The sequence below is a fragment of the Mastacembelus armatus genome, chromosome 24 (assembly GCF_900324485.2).
Source record: "Mastacembelus armatus chromosome 24, fMasArm1.2, whole genome shotgun sequence".
In the NCBI taxonomy this organism is placed as follows: Eukaryota; Metazoa; Chordata; class Actinopteri; order Synbranchiformes; family Mastacembelidae; genus Mastacembelus; species Mastacembelus armatus.
This window is the reverse complement of record NC_046656.1, coordinates 6702063-6724745: the sequence shown is the minus strand read 5'-3', so window position 1 is coordinate 6724745 and position 22683 is coordinate 6702063. Positions and strand designations below refer to the sequence as shown.

At 40.4% G+C, this 22683-nt stretch overlaps 2 protein-coding genes across 4 annotated transcripts in view; one reads left to right on the top strand and one right to left on the bottom strand.

Moving 5' to 3' along the window:
- Positions 1-1351: 1351 nt before the first annotated feature.
- On the bottom strand, positions 1352-15455 carry elp3 (elongator acetyltransferase complex subunit 3). Its single transcript, XM_026318649.2, has 15 exons — positions 15297-15455; positions 14950-15049; positions 12649-12787; positions 12233-12303; positions 11990-12053; positions 11637-11705; positions 11032-11186; positions 8317-8478; positions 8057-8183; positions 3939-4132; positions 3451-3541; positions 2760-2825; positions 2424-2651; positions 2238-2319; positions 1352-2093 (listed from the first exon to the last, which is right to left on the bottom strand). Exons 1-15 carry the CDS (start codon positions 15316-15318, stop codon positions 2002-2004), a joined length of 1662 nt encoding a protein of 553 aa, XP_026174434.1. The 5' UTR covers positions 15319-15455; the 3' UTR covers positions 1352-2001.
- A 131-nt stretch (positions 15456-15586) lies between these two features.
- Positions 15587-22683, top strand: part of LOC113137179 (kinesin-like protein KIF13B) — a 33023-nt gene continuing 25926 nt past the window's right edge. The window contains exons 1-7 of one of the 3 annotated variants that reach the window (XM_026318646.2): positions 15587-15814; positions 15917-15981; positions 16270-16352; positions 17110-17203; positions 21796-21808; positions 21929-21989; positions 22551-22643. In XM_026318646.2, coding sequence (XP_026174431.1) covers positions 16283-16352; positions 17110-17203; positions 21796-21808; positions 21929-21989; positions 22551-22643 — 331 coding nt within the window. In that variant the 5' untranslated portion in view covers positions 15587-15814; positions 15917-15981; positions 16270-16282. Of the gene's footprint in view, positions 15815-15916; positions 15982-16226; positions 16353-17109; positions 17204-21795; positions 21809-21928; positions 21990-22550; positions 22644-22683 lie in introns of all 3 variants that reach the window. The other 2 variants (XM_026318645.2, XM_026318647.2) reach the window with 2 other exon arrangements.

Here is a 22683-nt window from a genome sequence, read left to right as displayed (position 1 = left end):
CTAACAACATCCTCACTCAGTGATGATGCTAACAACATCCTCGCCAGAGATGCTAACAGTGCAAAGGAGATCTAATGTTTACAATGTTCACACCTTGGTTTAGAGTATTAGTGTGCTAACATTTTTGTTGGCACTAAGTAAAGCTATTGGGAACATCAGTTTAATTTGCAGTTGTTCTAGTAGTCCCTATTTTCCCTCTATTTGTATTAAATTTGCATTCATTAAAGTGATGACTAATTTCAGGGAAGACATTATTTACAGGATTGACTGAAATTAGGCAATTCATACAGTTGGTGGAGAGGTGGAACACAAACACAAAAAAAAAAAAAACACTCAGCAACCCCAGATCCCCTTTGTCTTGCTTTACTGATTTTTGTAGACAATTCCTATAATCTTCACTTCAGTAACCTGCTATACTTCTCTTCTTGTTACAGTCAGTGAAGATTAGACCAAAGTCTGGCTCCTCTACAAATCAGCTCGGCACAGACTCAGCGAGTCTAAGCGCGGGGGGAAAGTCCTTTCAGATTTCACAGCTGATAAGCAGGAGTGAGCGAGCATGGAGAGAATGCCCGACAGTGGCCTATTCCTCACTGCGTCAGGACTGCAACACCAACACACAGCACAGCACAGTCACGACACAGGGGTGGCATCCGGGAAATTACACATGGCCGTTCAGCTTCAATCACCCCATGCAGTTTAAATCTATATGAGGCATAAGTCGCTGCCTTATTCTTTTATGCTTTACTGCTGGCTATTGCTCAAATGACAAACCCTTTCCAGTAACAGTGTGGCTGAACACAGCATTCAGTCAATGTTCAACAGACAGGTAACTGATGGAGATGTAATTGGAAAGGCTGTGCCAAATGAGCCAGTAAAACACTTTTACAGGGCAATCATCAGGGGTCTCCTGAAAAGGCTGGCACTCTTCACTTGGGTAATACATTATAGGAGCTGTGACATTAATTTTGAAGCTAACACCTTTTTTGGTTATTCAGTTATTTTGTTTTTATTATTTAGATGTCTTGCAAAGTCTTCCACAAGAACTTCTCCCACAAAGCAGGAGACAAAGAGTAACTGAAATATGTCTTTTTCTTTGTGGAAACACAGTCAAGTGATCTGTACGGGCATTTGGAATTTCCCCTCCAAGCATACACTGCAGCCAAAGAATGCATGACAGAAAAAACTACAAGATTAACTGTGATGTCTTAAAAAAACAAATTTATGTAACACTAATATTCAATTTCCTGCCCTATAAATCAAAATTGTGCAATTATACAACAGCTGCCCAGTGAGAACACATCCCACTGTTCATTCATCCACTGCCAACCATTAATGAATGCTTGACTCCAAATGGGTTTTCTATTTAATTGCAATGTTAACATGATTAACTCAAACCATGATGATAAACAGGTTCTGATTTGTCTTCACCAGATGTATGTAACATTTGAACAGAACTAAAACCGCCTCAGCAGCATTGTTCTTTCTTGTCAAACTCGGCAGAGCTTGATGCAACAGAGTTGACTGGCAAGGCACTGGTGGCACCCATTGATTCCAGTGCGGAAAGCTAAACATGCCAAAATACCACGCCATTGTGTTGTGTGTTATTCTAGTGCCTGTTAATGAAAGGAGCCGACTGAAATGTCAAATTTTAAAAGTCAGTGTCCACATGCACCTGTCTTTGCAGGTGGTAGCAGTAAATAACTTTTATATTCATCTACATACATCACTCTTACTCTGTTCCAAATGAATTTGTTTTATTTTGTACATCCTGACTCCATTCACCTTCTAAAAAAAACAAGAAAAGAAAAGCTACAGCAAAGTCAAGTGTACAGCAGAGGTATGTGCTGAGAGAAAACCCAGTCACTCTCTCCTCTGATACTTAAAAAACAGAACTAAAAATACCATCAGAAATATGTCCCAAGATATTGTCTCAATAAACACAATCATTTTTGTGTGTGTGTGCGGAGTTAGCTGGCCAGATAAAAACCAGATTGTCCAGGTTCAGTCCATTCCAGGGCCATACAGGTCCTTCACCATGTATGGTCCCGCCAGCTCATAGCCCATCTTCCTGTAATAGTTCCTTGTTCCTACACCTGCAGAAAAAAAAAAACCATGGACAGATGACAAATTACTCTGTATACGAGGAGCACAGAAATTTAATAGCCACCAGCAGTGTTTGCATTCTGACGGCTGGGGAGAGGATAAATGATGCCCTGTTGTGCTGTTCGATTTCTCACCTGAGATGACGGCCAGTTTGCTGGAGCCGTGTTCATCTCTGGCAATCCTCTCTGCCTCCTCCATCAGCATCATTCCAAAACCCTACACAGGGAGGAGAGAATTCAATCAGATACACCGCTGGTAGAGAAATCAAAGTTTCTGTGGGGTCTACTTTCTATGTAGTCTGTGTGTGAAAGTAGAACCACCTGATGCTGGAACTTGCTGGGGTCTCTGCTGCTGACGGGGACGACGCTGCCATAGACGTGCAGCTCACGGACGATGGACACGCCTCCTTTCAGCTCAGGACGGAAGGACTGTGGGGAGCAGCAACGAAGGCGCAGCAGGCCAATCAGGATGTCTTGCTCTGGATCCTCATAGGAGAGGAAAGTCTCCCAGCCACCATTGGCCACATAGTCCCGCCGCACCAGCTCCACCTGGAGAAAAGCATCTTTGTTAATAAATGAGGTAGTCTGTATTTTAAAAATATTTCTCCTGAGCTATATAAAAGTACAACCTTCCGTCCACTGTGTGTTATGTGTTACCTGGTAAGGTCTGACTTTGTGGTGGATCTCCTGAATGCCAACTTCTCGAGTTCTTACATCTCGACACTGCACATGAAGAAAAGATTTAAATGGGTCAAACCAGTTTAAAAAGATATCCTGAAGAATGTTTGTATCAGTTTCAGACTGGGATACTTGCTTAACTACTAATGGTGTTGCTATGATGGTATTTCAGCTTGATGATCAATAAATGCCTTGGTTGTTTCTAATAGAAGCTCAGGAGCCTCCTTCATCTCCTTTCTGATGAAGAGGTGGTTAGTCTTTTTTGATAGATGTTGGTAAGGGTCTTCTGCCTCATATGTTTATTTTCTGATTCTGTCAGATGTACCCTGGCGTTTTCAGCCTGGATGGGCTCAGGGTGTACTGAAGCTGACACGTACACCTTTGACTTTGGTGAAGTGGGAGGGGGGCAGTGCAACTCTATGCTGCAACAGCTCTAATCTACGCCTGAAAGGTTTTTATTCCATCATTTTACACAGTCACAGCAATGTATGCTAATTATTCTGATAGTCAGCATTCGTCTGTTGGCAGTCACCATCATCTTAGTTCTACTGTAGATGCTTGGATCTCATCCCAGCTGGGAAAGTCTATTAGCTTCCCTATTCACAAAAAAAAAAAAAAAAAAGCTGACACGAAGTCTTTTTCTTCAATATGAGAAGCCTTTGAGTCTCACCTCAGTGCCCATGTCCTTCATCCTGGCCAGTGCCAGCTCTCTTAGGTTACCGTGCTCCACTCCAGAGCTCACCAGGGGCATGGGGATGTCCCTGGTGGGCAGTACAAGAGCAGGAAGGTATTACAGAGATAACCACAAAGAGACCTCTATACGCGATCATTTAAGTCCAAAATTCTGTACATATCTTTATGCATCTGGTCACTCATGTACTCTAGCTTTACAGGGAGGTATGCAGGAGTGCAACAGGCATCTTTACATTTAAACTGCCAAAGAAAAACCACTACCATCCATTTAAGGTGCCTTCTCAAAACTATACACGAAACTTGTGAAGTCTCACGTGACTACATTGTTCATTCAAGATCAAATAATTAATTGACTTTCAAATGGAAGAAACTGGATGTCTAAGTTATTTATTGATTCAAGTGGATAATACTGACTAAACAGTCTCCTGTGAACATCCAACCTCTCAGCCTCAGTCAGTGTCTCACCTCTGCACGCGGTACACTCGCGTCCATGGTGGCACCAGTGCTAGGATTCGGGCGACCAGGTCCACCAGGGCGCTGGGCGTGTAGCTCTTGTAGCGACCAGTCTTCCACAGTTCATACAGGCCCGTGCCTCGGATCACCAGAGTTGGGTACAGCTTCAAACCATCGGGCCTGAACGCCGGGTTCTCAAAAAACTCCTGCAATAAAACGTAGGGATTATCAGGCAATTTAAATGTACCAGCTGAATAATAAACAATTCTCCTGTTCAAAGTCACAGCCACCATTACTCTTTGTTTCTCATTAGTCTTCTGAAATTGAATTTCTGACACAATCAAGTGAGTTTAATGCACCTAAATATTTCAACAAGTCACTGCTTTGTCATTTCACTAAGCAGTGCAATAATCTTCATACACTGATACCAGTTGTGCTAGACAGCAGTGATGTGTCTATACAATCAGTTAAAACAGGGTCCAATTGCAGAGTGGCTGACTGCTGACTCCTAAATATAAAAATGTCCACTGATATTGGAAAAGGAGATATCAAACGGATGGTCCAACAGAGCTCAGTGAGTCAATTGAAGGAAAACAAATGTTGCCATCTGGTTTAATGCATTAAGGGAAATCAGTGTGATTTCCAGTCATTCTCCTCCCCTGCACACTCACTATCATTGTCAGAACCGTGACGAATCAAGGCGCATTCACCAAAATAGGGCACATTATCAGTATCTCTTAAGTATCTCTCTTGATCTCTCGCTCGTCACAGCTCGTAATCAGATGATGACACATGGCATTGCTCTAGTCTAAACCCAAAGGGAGGGTGGTGGAGGAGTCGAGATCTGACTATTTTTGGGAGTTTTTTTTTTTTTTTTAATGCGCTACCATTTTGGAGCTCATAACACAGCTCTCGTTGGTTGGTGGAGAGGAACCCTGTTAAGGATGTCTCCACCGGGACAGGGAGCATCTGTACGTAAGAGATAAGTGAAAGAGAATCTCGGGCTGGGAGGAAGTTGTAATTGAATTTCATTATCAGGATAACTGTGGTAAACACACTGAAGATGCAGAGTTCTCCTGCTGTTGCCTTCTGAAGGCTCCTAAACTCCTAAACATCTGTGACTGAGGGTGTGGTTGAAAACTAAGACTGTCAGAACGGACGTGATTAATGGAAAAGAAAATTAAGAGATCCTTGATTCCTTATACTTGCAACCATTACTGAAGGGCTCCTTACTGAGAAATCAATTAGGTTCTTTTACAGTTAGGTGCTGCTGTTTGCATCACAGTTGCAGCATTTGGACACTGCAATCAAACATCAATAGAGTGCAATACATACTGTGTGAGCTGCAATTTTCATCCATGCCATCCTTTCAATAGGTTTTCCTGCTTAATCCCTTTAAGGGTCCAGAGCTTTTCATTTTTAGCCCATCGTGCTCAAAACAAAAGCCTTTTTATTTGATGCACACAGGCAAACCCTCTACATGCAAATTGTCAATTTCTCACCTAATCAAGTTTGGTTAAATTGTGCTAACCAAATTTCTGTTTGTACTCTCAGGAGTTCCCCGATCCAAATAAGAGTCACCTAATTATCAGGAGTTGGAGCAGCGGGAATGTACGTAGATTTTGGCAAACTTTCCCAAGCAACCAAAACTAAATGTGAATTTTGACACCTACAGTGATCTGTTCATTGAGCTCATTGTGAACTGTTCCTTTTCTTGGCCATTATATTCAATTTTTAAGTGTGAAAACATTGATGCATAGCACTTGTTGGGGTCAAAACTCCACAGAGTGCCCTTAAACTGGGACAAAATGTAAGCATCTGGATTAAAGCCTACACTGTCTTGCTAATAATAGAAAAAGAATCGAAGAATATATTCCACTAATTCCATTTCCTGTCTTCCAAACAGACTATTACTGGAGGCATCCTGAGTAAGGTATGTAACAGTGAATTTTTGAGTCTCAGAAGAAAAAGAACCCCCCCCCCACTATAGCAGGATAAATGTCATGAAAGATTAGATATGATGAAGGGAAGCAAAAGAAAGCCACACACACGCTGTAATAACTGGAGGTGTGAATGTAATGAGAGAGGAAGGAAGGAAGAGAGGGAGATGACAAGAGGAGGACAGTGAGAGAGAACGCAGACGAAATGACAGGAGAGAAGCAAAAGTGCAAAGTTACGACTAGAGAGCACAGAAACATAAAGTAAGAGAAAATGGGGGGGGGCATGATGCAAGAGACAATGTAGGAGACGGGTGAGAGAAAATACTAAGACTGCACACAGAGCGGAAAAGAAGACAGCAGAGACAAGGGAGGAAATTAAGGCTAGGGAGAGGACGAGTGACAGTGGAAATGTTCCAGGAAAGAAAAGAAAGAGGCTCTGAGGGCCGAATACACATTTAATCTGCTTCCCCTCACTGTACCAACCTGCAGCTGCCCTCTACATTACCATCAAATACACATTCACACACAGAGGTAATGTAACAAATCTGCAGGAGGACACGGACTCTCCCAGAAAATTTCTTTTTCTGAGTAAAATTAAGCACCGAGAGCTGCTGATGCTCAGAAGATTGGAGATGTCCTGAATACTGGTGCCTTTGTCTTCTGTTGGGGACATTTACATATTTTGTTTATATATGTTTTTGTTTTACTGACTAATGAATAAGCACTTTCTCTGTTGATCAAATCATTTTTTTTATGATTCTGACATCCACGACAAAATAAACAAAGGTAACAACAAGTAAATAATGAATGCATTAATTTACACTGGGAGATGCTGTATGCATTCTGGCTTACCTTGTAGCTCATTACATGGCAACAATGAGGTTTTGAACCTATGAAAAAAATGACTGCAGACTGTTTCTTAATGTAACGCAACACCCGGTGAGTCACCACACTGCTAGTAATCAGACGTAGCAATGAAAAAAAAAAAATACAGAAACAGTTCAATTAACACGCAAGAGAGAATCTGTTTCTATTGCTGAATCTGAGGCAATGACTGACACCTTCTGGTAAAAGACACAGGGAACCATCAGTCTCACTCGCACTAATTAGTAACATCTGTCATTCTCCCTTCATTGTGTGTGTGTGTTTTGTTTTTGTTTTTTAAACACTTGATTTCTGTTTTACTGCTGTAAAAAGAAACAGAATGAGCTTGAATCATGCACAGCCTCAAACTGAGTCTTCATTTACATCCTACAGTCAAGCATGTTGGGAAGGAGCACTGTGATTCTGCACATTCATATTATAGCTGTGTTTCCAATCAGGGCTCTAAAGTGAACCTGCTGTTGAGACGCATCTGACAGGATATCTATTGAGTCGCATCACAGTCGAAGCTGTGTGCCGAGTTTTCTGCTTTTCCATTTCTATTTTTGCTAGATGTAGGACTTACTTGTTGCTATACCAGCAGGTAGGCAATGATGACGCACTCTGATGCCAAGCACAAGAAGATCTGATTGCTCATGTCACAAGTAATAAACCTAATGATCAACTTGGTGCATGAGATAACTTGTACTATTTTTCTAGAATCATTCTCGTTTACTTCTCATGTGTTGTTAAAGTTTCTTCACCTGAAACTGAAAATAATTTGTAGGATTTAATTGCTATGGACCACCATGTAATTTTATGTAGTGAGCAAACATTAACCCCTAAACTGCCTACATTTATTTGCAATTTTATATATATATATACATACATACATACAGGCTGAACCTATAAAATGATGTTGTGTTTTTTTTTCACCTCGGCTGCAATCAGTCCAGAAGCGTTTTGAGGTGAATTTGCAGCAATAGTTTACAAGGGGTTAACGTGAACATGCCAGCTTTGAGACGTATACAGTAGCATGCAAACTATGCAGTGATTTACAGCTGTTGCCAGTCCAACTAACCTCTTTTATGAGCTCCAAAGCAAACATGTCTCAATGAAGCCCCCTTTCTTTCTCCTACCTGTCCTATCTGTATATAGATCAAATCTGGATAAGACTGCCCCCCACCTGTATAAAAGTCCAACAGTACAACAGACAGCATTTAAAACAAAAAACAATCTAAACCTTATTTACTCATTTCAACATTTAGTGAGTGGTATCATTCAAATTCTGAGTGTTACAAGAAACAACAAAATCTTGCCTGTCCTTACAATGAACTGCTCGATGTCCCTCTCCATGCCCACATTAGGCAGGTCTGGCATCATGTGGGCGACCACTTTGAATCCGGCATCCTTTGCCAGGTGGAAAGACTCACACACAGCTCGCACCGTGTGGCCTCTGGAACAAACACACAAGTACAAAAATCCTGTACCTAAACCATCATTAATCACCACTATACAAGCTGTTATCACACACTATGTCTCCTTTTGTATTTACATCTGCCGGCTCATTCCCTCTCTGATCTACGGACCTGTTGGTGTCACGGGCCACGTCCTCATACACACTCTGGACTCCTATCTCCAGTCGGGTACAGCCGTAGCTCAGCATGTCGCTGAGGTGTCTCTTCAGGCAGTAGTCAGGCCGCGTCTCGATGGTGATTCCCACGCACTTGGTGTTACTGTGCTCAGAGTACCTGCAAGAAGAAACTGTCTCAGTCACTTCTGTTATTTCTGCCCCAGTTTATATCTTACACAATATTTATTTTGTTTGTTGATTGATATAACAGTGGTTTTCTAGTTTCACTGTTCAGTCACACTGACTATGTTGGAGGGCATGATATGCTAGGATCATTTAGCAACATCAATTTACATCTTACAAGTTTGCATGGCTCATTATTCAGACACTTAACACTAACCTCACATTAAAGACACACTAATGCAAGAAAGACAACAGATGATAGCAAAAAAGGAAATTATTTGTTATGCAAAATATGTTAAATGAGACATTGAGTGTTTACTTTGCATCAAAACCAAGTTAAATATTGAAATTATGAAATTTCATTTTTAACAGGATCATATTTACAGATTAAGGTTAGTATCACATGGGTTAAAAATGAAAACATCTATCACCAACATGTTTATAACAATGGGTCAATGGACTTTGTGGAATGTGAAAGGTGTCCCTGGTAGTGAACAGCTCTCGACTCTGCAGTACGCCTCAGCTTTATAGAGTGTTATAGGGTTTTGCAGTTTCTTGTTTTGGTTTTTACGGAGCACAACTTTACTGTCCCCGTGCGCTCCGACAACCCTTATTAGCATTATTTACCAACAGAAGCAGACTGGAATTGGTAGAGACCAACACAAAAGCTAAAAGTAGAGTGAAAAGTGGATTTAAATTCTTCAAGTGGACAAACAAATGATAACTGATGCTGATTGTCTCAATCGGGAACTGTTAGCTAACGCGTTTCAACAAAAATCTATGCTAGTAGTAACAAGAAAAATGCATTTTTGAGTGGAGGGGGACTTTGACTATTTTAAAAAATATACATCATATGAACATCAGCCTTAGCACAACAAGAGGCTGACCGTGACATTTTGTATCTAATTGTTATATGATTTATCAAATGCATGAATTGTGACTATAAGTCATAAAGGTACAGTATGTTTGTTCCACACAGCAGCAGGGCTGCTATTACAGAAACAATGAGGCAGTGCACAAGACGCAGCCAGACTGACTATAAGTGATGCAGTACATTCCTTGTCTGAAGAAAAAATAAAAAAAACAAGAAATGACCAAACACACACATCTCACATGGTCACACTGGCCTGCTGTCATTTTCTCCATTCCACCTGCTCCAGACCATTAGCTTCCCTCATGCCTGTTCATGTTCCTTGTGATTCTGTGTCTGCTGCCAATGCATGTCCATTTTTACAGTCTGCTGGCTGATTTACACCAATTACTGGAATCTGTGCTCCAGAGAGGATGATCAGGTTGTATGAGATGAATCAATAAAAAGTCTATTATCTCAGGCGATTATCTCCAGGTATCTTGCTTGTGGGATCAGATCAGGAGTCGGCTAAGCATGGTAAGAAGCAGACACACAAACCTACAAATTACATAGACACAGACACACACTAAGGCAGAGATAAGGGTTGCCCCCAGCCAAACCAAGCGCCTCCTCCTTCCAAAACTGAACGACAGCCACTGCAATTACTGTAATCATAGTATCTTAACGAAGGCTGCTGATAACAGAGCAGGCTCATTTCAGACACACTCGCATTTACCTCCACACACACTAACTCACATATACGGATACAAACACATACATACACAGGGGAGCCACACACTTACACAAACTGGCCTTTTGGGTGTTATTGGACTTCAGGGGAGTAAATAGCCGCTGTATACAAACAGCCTCAATCCTGTGAAAAAGCCATTATTTCTTCCAACCGTCCGTATGACGTCTTTCACAAATAGGTATTTCTACTTTCTACTTTGAATTTTCTTCAACTTCTCTAAAAATGTTGCTCCTCATCCATACTGAGTAGACATAAAGCCAGTCTCATTCAAAGCTGGCCTAACTCAGTTAGTGAGAAACTGATGATAGTAAATGAAGAGGACTTATTGAAAGTGGCTTCGCGTATTTTGCTCCTGGATTCTGAATGGCTCCATTCAACGACTTAATCTGCAGAGCCACTCATCATATCGTAGCTTCCTCAAGGATGCTTGGTATTTAGCTGTGTGCCAATAGAACAGAAAAGGAACCGAGGTCAAGTGAATGTAAATGCACAAAGGCTTACATAAATATGGCACTAGACCCACCGTGTTGCATAATATACACAGAAAAACTGTGTTTTTTTCCCACTGGTGAAAGGGTGGGAGGCTGACTACAGAGAGGAAATTGATGTAATGCTCTTGAAATGAAATGTCTTTAATAGAGCATTTATTTTATGTGTTAAGAAAATGTCAAATATTGCAGAAAAAAGTAGCAGAGGAGACACAAAACTGAGGCATTTAGTAAAACAATAAATGAGCTCAAAGATAATTAAAATAAGATATTTGTCTGAGAAAATTCCAAACACTGCCTGCTTCCAGCAAAATGTAAGGAAAATGGTATGGAAAATGCCACAAATAGTAGAATAGCTCCCTCTGGTGGAAACTATAGTTATATAATCTGAGATATGGTACACTGTGTCACACATTGAAATACTGAATGTGGCAGACCTTAATATAAAAGCATCACAACCTGACAGCCTCGGCCACGTTGTTGGATGTGTGTCCTGACAGGGCGTCGTGTAGGTTCCTTATGAAAGAGTCCCTGTAGTCCTCAGGCAAAGCCATGAAGGTCCCACCCATCACAATGAACTCCACCTTGTCAACACTGTGACCCAGCTGCTTTAGCTGCAAATCACATAGAGAACATGGAAGAGTTTGTACAACTGTATAAATGTAAGATTTGGAGTTTATTACAGAAGCACTGTAAAATAATGTTCTTCTCTAGAATAGTTAGATCAAACTATCTTTCAAAATAAAGCAGATTATACTTTAGCCAGCAACTGCACATGAAAGGTACTTCTAACACCCAACAAGAGAAACAACTGAGATTTAGTTTCCACACATTTCTACATAAACTGTTGCTTTAGTAAATGGCTTTTCTCTGTTGCATTAGACTAATGTGGCAATAAATGTAAATTATGACATAACTGAGATCACGCTGGTGCATGAGGCTAAAAGTCATGACCCTCATTAAACACTGTATATTAACAATGATTATGATTTATACATGCATGCAAGCATAGGCTAGCACTGCACAGAAAGTTGATTTAGGGAAATGGGAATGATGACACTGACCTGCTCCACCCGATGTCTGGTCTGAAGGTAGGGGTCATAACGGGCTCGGATGGCTCTCATGGATGTTGGCTATCAAAAAGAGAGAGAGAAACAAATGCGACTAAACACAACAGACAAATTCATACATTTGGTCACATTAGATCTGACCTGAGAAACTGGACAGGCAAGTGAGAAAAAGCCAGAAACAGAAGAAAGCCAATTACATGAGTAACACAAAAATAAAAGCTGCTGCAATGAGAGCAAAGAAGACTGTCTAAATCAGAACATGTGACTTTTAGCAGAATGCTATTTAGCTGGAAACCAACAGAATGTCTGCCTTGTTAAGATGCCAAGGCAGAATTACATTACCATACCTCATAGCCTGTGTAAGACTGGGTAGAGTACTCAAAGTCTGAGTCTGGTCCACCAGGACAGTATCTGCCAGAGAAGAGATTGACACAAGAGTTCCACTGAATATGAGAACAAAAAAATATAAATAAAAAATGCGACAAATAAATATTAAAACTAAATCTCTTATGCAGGTTTTGTCATTAATTAAGAGAATCATATCCTGCTTAAATCTTACATAAGTGACTTGTTTTAATAGCAATACTTACACACAGATGTTGCCCGTGAAACTGATATGAGGACATCGATGTGGTTTGCACATCACAGCAACAACAGCAATCTGCAACATGGAGAGAGAAGCACTGTTTTAATTATGCTTCGATCTTTAGGGATAAATGTGTGGTTACTAGGTTCCTTTTATTGGCTCCTATAATCACCATCACTTATGCTATAGTTTCAGGACTTCTTCTTAAAAAGATGCAAATCAGAAACTGAAGCTTTTAACATTCCATTGCACAGATAAGAGGGGATTCACATAGTTCAACTTCCTCACTGGGTAAACAACCATTAAGCTAAGTGGCACATGATGCATATAAAGTGGTTGGTTAAAATGCTACAGGGTGCAACATTAAATCACTGACCCTGGCGAGTCTGACTGGTAGGTAGGAACTCAAGGGCTACGTACCCCGCTGGCAGTGCGAATAGGCTTGGCCTTTAGTTTGGGCACCAGAGCACGGCGGTATTGTGGAGGAACAGCAGCGATAATGTCAACTAATCGAGGCTGGGCTTCAAGTCCATATTTAGCTGAGGTCTTAGTCTTCACTCTGTATGAAAACAGATCATACTATGATTGTAAGAAAAAAGTAGCACAACACAGTAAGCGCAGCAAACAGGAAAACACCCACAGGCAGGAAACCGGAAATTCATACATAGCAAAATAATTAATTTCACCACAATCATATTCTTATATAGGATATAAAGAGCCATAAAACATTAAGATGAATAAACAAAGTATAACTTAAAGAAGGTAGTTTACTAAAGACACAATAAAATACTCTAACGTCACCCCAGTATATGTACAACACCAATTCCAAAAGAGTTGGGATGCTGTGTAAAATCTAGATAAAAACAGAATGCAATAATTTGCAAATCTCATAAACCCATAATTTATTCACAATAGAACATAGAAAACATATCAAATCTTTAAACTGGGAAAATGCACAATTTTAAGAAAAAAATAAGGTAATTTTAAAAATGATGGCAGCAACACATCTCTAAAAAGTTGGTACAGAGGCAACAAAAGGTTGGAAAAGTAAGTAGTACTAACAAGGAAGAGCTGGAAGAACATCTTGCAACTAGTTAGGTCAATTAGCAACAGGTCAGTAACATGACTGGGTATAAAAAGAGCATTTTAGAGAGTCAAGTCTGTGGCATCACTGGAGGAGCTCAGGAATACTTCCAAAAATCTGACTGGTCGCCGTGCTATCCAAAATGCAAGCTAGAGCTCTATCATGCAAAGAAGAAGCCATATAAGAACATGATCCAAAAACGCTGCTGTCCCCTCTGGGCCAAAGCTCATGTAAAATGGTCTGTGGCAAAGTAGAAAACTGTTGTCAGACAAATCAAAATTTGACATTCTTTTTGACAATCATGGGCGATGTGTCCAAAAAAGGTTTGTTATCAGCGCTCAGTTCAAGCGCCTGCATCTCTGATGGTATGTGGGTCCATTAGTGCCTATGGAATGGGTAGCTTGCACATCTAGAAAGGCACTATCAGTGCTGAAAGGTATATCCAGGTTTTAGAGCAGCATATGGTCCCATCCAGATGATGTGTTTTTCAAGGAAGGTCTTGCATTTTTCAGTAGGACAATGCTAAACTGCATCTATGACAACAGCATGACTTTGTAGTAGAAAAGTCTGGGTGCTGAACTGGCCTGTCTGCAGTCTGGACCTTTTTACCAATTGAAAATATTTGGCACCTCTTGAAGCAAAAAAAAATGAAGACCCAGGACTGTTAAGCAGTTACAATCCTATATCAGACAAGAATAGGACAACAATCCTTTAGCAAAACTCAATCAACTGGTTTCCTCAGTCCCTAGACATTTACAGACTGTTAAAAGAAGAGAAGATGCTACACCATGGTAAACATGGGCCTGTCCCAACTTGATTTGATATGGTTTTATGTTCTATAAAATATGGGATTATGAGATTTACATATCATTGCATTCTGTTTTTATATAGATTTTACACATTGTCCCAACTTTCTTAGAAATGGGGTTGTACATGTAAAACCAGTTCAGTTTTTCTGACACTGCATTTAAAGGTTCTTTTCAAAAGCCACCTTCATTTCTAATTCAGTGACTATAATGCTGTTGTCCCCTTCCATCCTTTAAATAGGTGCATCTAATGCATCTGCTGGGTTCCTAAAAATGACTTGAGACTTATATCATGACAAAAAGGCTTAGATCATTGTCACATATAAGCCACTCTTTTTTCACTTTCACTATATTCATTGGCTTCATGACAAGTACACCCAGAATTTGTTGATAAATTGAGTGAAATTCATTCTTCCTTCTTCCTTTGCAGTCTTTCCTTTGGCACTGGCTGCCACACAAAACCAAATCAGAATATCCCCACACCCATGCTTAACAGCTAGTAAGTTGTTCTTTTCATGAAATGCTGCTCACTTTTCTTACAAACACAATGACTTTGGTCAGAGAGTTCAGTTTTAATTTCATCTGGCCACTTGTTTGCATTACTACTCTGGCTTGTCCAGGTGTTGACTTTTTCTTATTGTCTCACAGATCACTTTTCCCCATAGACCCAGTTAGTGCATCAACACTGCTGCATCACTCCGGTTTCAGCTGCACAGTCCTGCAGTTCATTTGCACTCATATGTGTTTGTCTACCCAGCATTTCCTGTCATTTTTCCAATTGTTCATGAAGTAAAGTGAATTAACTTCATGTCCACAATGGGAAAGACTTACTTGTTTAGATTGATGTCTTTGCCCTCTTCATGAGCTTCAACAAGCTGTTTGATGACATCTGCAATGGTCATCATCATCAGCTCAGCTCGGCTGAGGTCACCTGACAAGCAGTTGATAAAATTTATTAGATTTCACACACACACACACACACACACACACACACACACACACACACACACACACACACACACACACACATTTCTCTTGCAGTTCCCATAACATCATCACCAAGCATGTCATAAAGAAGAAGACAGAGTAAAGCAGTTAGCATTAGCAACGAGCTACAGCCAGTCGGATCAGTTTAAAAAGCCATTTTAGCTATATTAAACACTTTATCACACACTCACCCCTTTTCTTTGGCTTCCCCATTTCTTCCTGTAGAGACACGATCCAAATTCAAACAGGTGAGTTCTAGTTTGACAATCTACACCTGTTTGTTTCTAAGAGCTGCCAGAAATAGTAAACAACTCCACGCTGCGTCCAAACACGGCATGTATCGTACCACACTCGAAACTGTCGTAAAATGCCGCAAAGGCGACTTTTCCAGTATTAAACGTATAACTGATAAACGTATAAAGCTCCGGTGGTAAAACGTCGTCACAGCTTTATCGCCACTGTATCAGTTTGTTTTTTCTCACACCGGGGGTATTTGAGCCAGGTTTTCTTAACAGGGACGTAAAGCACAGACCTGTAATGTATGTGGATGGACGCTGCGGCGCGCACTTCCCTCTCAGCACCGCGGCGCGAGCGTGTGCAGACCAGAGCGCGTGAGGAAGCTCAGTAAATCTCGCCGCAAATCCCTTCAGCTGCGGGACTCTGCGGGAGCAACAGGTGGTAGAGCCGAGACTATGAGCTGCGGGCTACAGTAAGCGTTTTCTAGACTTCTCAGTTTTTCTTCGTAACCGTCAGTGCACTGGGGTCAGGTTTACCTGTAAACACTAAACATTGTTTGTTTCCTCCTCGTTAGCGTCTCCTGCTAGCCGCTGCTGAGTGCACTGTAAGGTCCTGTAGCAGGCAGACAGGGAAACTACGGTTTGTTCACTGCTCTTACAATTCATACTTTAGCATGTTATACCTTTATTAGATTTTACAGTGACACTATTCGTGTTAAATATAATTATATATCGATTAACAGTAAAGAGTCAATGGCTGACTTTATTTATGGAGTTTAATGTCTCACGTTAAAGCTGCGGTCCCAAAACAAATGGATGTGTTCAGGTGTCACTCGGAAAAGTTGGAATCTCGACGTGTTTAAGGTTTATTTTCAATACTTTCAGAAAATTACTGGGTCCCCCCTGACCCCTCGTGCATCATCCACAGGTCAGGTGGCACCATGGATGACAACAGCCGCGGTGACTCCAATGTAAAGGTCGCTGTTCGTGTGCGACCAATGAACAGGAGAGGTGAGCACAGAGCTTGTGTTTTTAGTAGTTTCTAATTGGACTTATGAACTCCAGCATGTCATATCTGTCTTGGTGCTCTCTTTCGGTTTGTATTTTTTCACAGACAGACGAGGCTTCATTCCTGTAATTTACTCCTCTAAAAGGGTCTGTTTTGCCTTACTCTTGCTGTGGGAGTAGAAATAAAAAAAATGGAGACGCTGAAAACGGACTATAATGCACCTACATTGACATGTTTAATGGACTGTCACAGGCCTAAACACCTCTAACAACTGCTGCAAAACAAATCTCATGACATATGTGCCTAAATTCCTGCTCTGATTGGATTTTTTTAGCACTGTCCCCGCCTTTAAAGACTTCTACTATAGGTAGGAATGAGGAAGAGAAGGTTTGACCCAGCTTTTCCTTACTTCTTGTTCAGGGACTAATGAACTAGTCATAATGTTTGCACAGGCAAGTCCTGTATGAATCATCTTTCATAGAACTATTTCCTCCCTTTCCATTTGGCCTGTTTGTGTTGCAATCACGAGGACCTGGCACACACACGCTGTTTGCCACCTGTTATTCTGCAACAAGAGCCGTGCCAGTGACTGTAAAGTAAAGTTATGATGAACCGCACATAGATGTTTAAACAATTTAATCAGTACTTTATGATGGTCTTTTGCAAAAGTCTTTTGTTTAGATGTGGGTCACTGCATCAAGCTCAGTTCACCTGTTACTGATTGTAGAAAAAAAGCACATGTTTTCTGTTTGAATCTAGAAAAAGACCTAAAATCCAAATGTGTGGTGGAGATGAAGGGGAACCAGACAGTTCTGCATCCAGCCATCACTAACATGAGCAAAGGAGATCCCAGGTAAACAGCAAAGTTTCACATGCTACTTTATCCTTTTATCATCACATTATTACACAAACATTCAACATTTGAAAATTGAGTCATGCGGGTCAGTGGTTATTATATTCTACTTTCTCCCATCAAATACCATACCCTGCACGACCAGGCATCCACTCAGTATGAGGTTCTGATCTAGAAATGTTCTATAGAAATAAACTTTACTTATTTACTTGGGATTTATAGCTTCATTGTGACGTACACAACAATAACATGAAGGTAGTTTTTTAATAAAATGAAGAATAATAATGTGCAGAAAGAAGTTAATATTCTTCCATAGTCCTCCCACCTTATTGCTTTACATTTTTATGGTTATCTTTTTCCTTTTTCTCCACAATTTGGAATGAATCATTTCATTAAACAAGTACCTCAGGGGATGGAAACAATCAGATAGCTCTACCTATAACAGAACCTGGTTCTGTGCAATGCTTGGTTAATGTTTTGCCCTATTTTAATGTATAACACATGCAATATTTTCAATGCATAATGTGCATCAACTGAATTCCCTCAAGATCTCTTAGTTTATAGAGAGCCTAACCCAGGGGTGGCCTATCCTGGTCCTCCAGGGCCACTGTCCTGCTTGTTTTCCATCTATCTCTGACCTACCCACTACTCATTACCTTGATCAGATGTGTTCAGCCAATCAGAAGTTTGGGTATACCATATCACTTCATCTTCCTTCACTTCCACCCTGAGATGGACTGAACACACTTGATCCAGGTAATCAGCAGTGGGTAGACCAGGGATAGTTAGAAAATAAGCAGGACAGTGGCTCTCGAGGACCAGGATTGGACACCCTGACTGTCTGGTTAGCACCCAGTTGCTTGGAAAAAGCTTAGCTCCAACCCTCACCCCACCCATTGTCCTTCTGTTAGTCGTTTCATTTCTTCCTCCTCCTCCTTTGTGTTTCCTGCATCATTACTCTCTTTACACAAGGTGTGTCTGTTCCAGCTCAATCCCTCTCAGGTTCACGATTCAGAGTTTACTGTAACTAAAATTTTGCATGCAGTCAATGTGAAAATCTATTTAATATTATGATTTTAGTTCAATCAGTGCAGTACATAGTGTTGTGAGTACAACATGTGTTTGGTTTTGACAAAGCAGCTCATTGTCCTCTCTCCTCCTGAAGCAGTCAGCCAGGCAGTGCCAGAGCAGTGCAGGTAGATGGTCTCTGAATGGTTTGGCCCCTTCTCATGTTACGTGAGTCAGTTAATATTCCTCAGGGCAATCCCCTGCAGACAAGAAAGCATGAATCTTTGTCTTTCTGGACAGAGTCTCATATTTTGTAGTTGTCTTATGCATTTTTTTATGCAAGTGTATCTGTGTGTGTTCCCTCTGCCCTGACATGCTTCATTAATGGTACTGTATGTTTTCCCTTTGGTGCTAATTGTGAACAGGTTTTACAGGCTTAGTGCAACACAGACACTTGTAGCAGAACAGCACAGGGTCATACAGATGCAGAAAAGGAGGAAGCAACCTGACTTTGAGCATTCAGTAACAGTTCCAACTGGAGAGCATTAGTTTTTGTATCAAGGGCTCTTGATTAGTTTCCTTGTAAATTCTATTCTGTTATGACCATCTGTATAAACTGTCTTACAGAAAGCTTTGTGTGCAGTGGGAGTCACAGGCCAGCTAGTTCTACAAGGTTTTTGCTGTGTCAGCTTGCTGTCTGACAGGTTTAACTGAACTGCAGCATGAGCCCGAAGGGGCATTAATATGTTACAACACCCTTGCTGCAACTAGCAATACAGCAGGGGCTGTCAGACCCTCGAGGTGGCAGAGATTTAAAAAACTTTGTTGCTTTCATAATTTAGGGCCTACAAATTAGTCAGCAGGGTTATAAAACAACACATGCTGTAAGCAGACCTCAAATTGTTTCTGAAATATTTAATATTAATTAATTATATCTAATTTGGCTTGTACTTTGAAGAGTTGTTTGTTTATATCCTCGCTTTGAGAACTGATCTGTATGGTATTTGAAATATCCCCACAGAAGGGTGCTATGTTATCCAAACTGCTAAAGTCTGGGAAGTTCAAGTTTTGTAGGTCTGTGTGTTGCTGGTCATAGACTTGCTGACCTGCCTTCCTCCTCCTCCTCCTTAGTAACTCCTTGGAGCTACGAGGCCCTGCCAGTTATCTCAGGAATGTCCTCGCTAGCCCAGGAGAGGACAGGATTTAATGTTGCTCTTTCATGGATTAGCCAAGTCTCACATAGGAAGGCCTTGTTTTATTACAGCCCCCCATGTGTTTGGTCATGAATAAACTTGCTGCCTTTTTAACTTCCTTTAACTTCAAATTGATATTTGTGCCTGAGTGAAGAATGTGTTTTTTGCTCAAAATGAGGCTTCCCTGAAGCCTGGGTGCCTTTGTTTAAGGATGGTTTATTTTATCCAAATAAACCATATACCATACCAAATAAATCAAACTTACTCTACACATTTTTCTAGCCAAAATAGATTTGCCAAAAGGTATTTTTGTCATTATCTCTTCATTTTAAATGGTTGCATAGAGACGTGTTTAAAAATTTGGACTGCTTGAAAATTCAGAATCCAGTCTTCGTCTTCTTTTTTATTGTGCTTTTTGTCGGAGCTGGTTTTTACTCCCTCTCTGGAGTAGCCTTCTAATGCTACGTAGTGGTTAGATGTCCTTGCTCAAGGGCAGGCTTATAGACTGAACAAGTATCACACTCAATGCTTGACAGCCTCTGCAATCAACCTGCTAAATTAGAACCTGCTGAGAAAGAATCCATGTAATGAGCAGAAAGGAGGGCAGTTAACATCTAAATCCAGATTGAAAACTGCTATAACTGATTTTTTTTTTTGTGCCACTTGGGGGCAGTGAAATCATGTAAACCTATTCACGTGATTTGTTGTTAACACATAAATATTTATTATAAAAACATTTTTTTAAAATGCATGTTTGTTCTTATAAAGTGACAGTAAGTATTAGGATCAGTTCTGAGGGGCATTACAAGCATTAAAGCTTTAATGTTGAATGAACATAATCATTAACTTACCTTAAATCTTTATGCTAAACTAGACTTCTAGCTTGTAACTTGTACTTCTAGTACAAATGCTATACTGGTGATGGACAACAGAACAGTGCTGCACTGGAACTTGGAACATGTCTCATAATTAAATTTGACATCTGCTTGCTGGAATGTGGTGATGTGTTTGCTGACTGATGCATGAGATACTATTGTTGGCTGCAGTGGGATGAAACAAAAACACAGTGAATGTGTTATAAAATGCTCTGGTAAGGACTCTTTAGAGAATTAGGATTGGCCTGTGTTCTCAGGGACACTCGGAGGCTCTGAGGTTCTTAGTCCCACTGGAGGTCACGTTCCCACTTGATTCACAATGAGCCAAAGAGGATTAGTCACCTTGACAGCTTTTTAAGCTTCTCTATGATTAAAACACCTTTGACTCTGTATCCTTGAAACTCTCCCTCCTTTGCCCTGCTGGCTCTGCTGTTTCTGTGGAATTGTTTGTTGCAGATTTCTGAACTGCCACAGAACAGCCACCGGACGTCAATTATTTGTTTGGAGACAGCAAATCACAGCATTGACATTTTGTTCATTCTAATGAGTCGGTACTTATCCAGTGACACATGCAGTATGTGCAAACCCCAGATCAGTGTCTGAAGGACATTCTTGTGATGGTTCAATATTTCAATCAAGCATGATGATGGGTCCTGGGCACAGACATATAAAAGAAACCTTCTCTTGAATGTAGCAGCCTGTAACCCAACCTATGCACCGTGTAGCTGTTTTATGTATGAAAAATTTGTTTAGTCAGTCATTTATTTGATCAAAGGAAAATGATTCAACTTAATATTTTGTAGTTCTGCCTTTTCCACTTTGCATACCTGCTGCATTTCTCTGTGTTATGTAATTTCATATTGAATATCTTTTGGGTTTTTGACATTTTTTGCCATAGCCTGTTTTATAGACTAAACTGTTAAGCATGATGATAAGGGGGGGAAAATGACATGTTCACCAATAAGGAAAACAATTCTTAGATTGGGCCCTATAGTATATCAGAGACATGTAATCTACGAGAATTAGCCTATGACCCCCCCCCCCCCCCGAGAAACCACTGGTCCACAGCTTGGAGAGGCAGGCTTGTAACTAAAATGTCAGTGACTCCCCAGACTGTCTAAAGGACAAAAATAAAATGTCCCCTCTGTTAGCAGCTACCACCTGGACATCTTCCAGCTTTGAATGTGTGAATCTGTGTCAAATTAAAGTGAGACCCAGCTGACTTCATGTGAATAATAAAAAAGGCCTCAATGTAACAATTGTTCAAGCTTTCATTGCAAAATTGTTTTCACTTTGTCCAGACGTTCAAGAAGTGTTCAAGATTTTGTTCAAGCTTCATGGCTGGACAGATAAATATTGCATGTTCACATGGTGAGGTTGTTAGCTGTGTTTGCTCTGCTGTTTAAATCCACAGGCCTGTGAGAGAAGATTTGCAAAGGCTTAGTTGGTTGACTTGTGTGTTTGTTTAAATTTAGTTTTTGATATGTTTTTTGCTTCTTCTCTTTGTCTTCCACAGGAATCAGCCAAAGGTGAGAGCTAAACTCTATTTTAATATATGGATGATATAGTTTGATTGCTCAGTAATTTGTCTGTAACTGTGATCTTTTCATGAAGTCTTACACTCAGGTAATCTTGGGTCTTTTCCTCAGGTTTTTGCCTATGACTACTGTTTCTGGTCTATGGATGACTCTCAAAAAGACAAGTTTGCAGGTTAGCAGATTTTTAGTGTCATTGTGTTTTGCACTCCACTTGATTTGGTGCATTCTGTTTTTAGCTCCTGTAACTTCACTGCCCAATGAGTCATTTCTTAAACGTATCTCCTGACAGAATGTTTCGTGATATTCTGAACTATTTTTGGAGTTGAAGAAAGGAAGTGTTCAGACGGCAGGATGAAGCGTTACCTCTAGAGTAGTTCTGTGGTCTTGAATATTGTGAAGGCTGGAACAAAACCATTGCCAGAGGGGTTCTTAATAGTGTGAAATCCATTAATAATTCAGTTGAATGTGTTAGATGTGTATTGAATCTGAACATAATGCTCACCATGTTTGTCCTAAACTGTGACTCTTTATCTTTTATAGGCGAGAGCGAACAGTGTGTCATGTCCTTATCTGTAAAACTTCAGAAAAATGTTTTAGTTTTCCTTAAATCTTTATTTTTTTTTTTTATTTGCCTCTCCTCTATTACTTTGTCTTATGCATATATTTTATTATTTCAACTTTCAACAATTTATCATTTCAACTAAGTGAAGATGTTAAAATATTGTTCACACAGGTCAGGATGTAGTGTTCCAGTGCCTTGGGGAGAGTCTGCTGAACAACGCCTTCATGGGCTACAATGCCTGCATCTTTGCTTATGGACAGACTGGTAATGTTTTAACCCACAGGCTTTGAATTATGGGCTCTTG

Bases quoted from the DNA above. Each gene is read 5' to 3' on its own strand.
- elp3 (XM_026318649.2), bottom strand. From the start codon at position 15,318: ATGGGGAAGCCAAAGAAAAGGG. The intron at 12,054-12,232 runs GTAAGTATTGCT...CTTCTCTGGCAG, and splicing joins TTCACGGGCAACATCTGTGT to ATACTGTCCTGGTGGACCAG. The intron at 2,652-2,759 runs GTAACACATAAC...GCTTTTCTCCAG, and splicing joins ACAAAGTCAGACCTTACCAG to GTGGAGCTGGTGCGGCGGGA.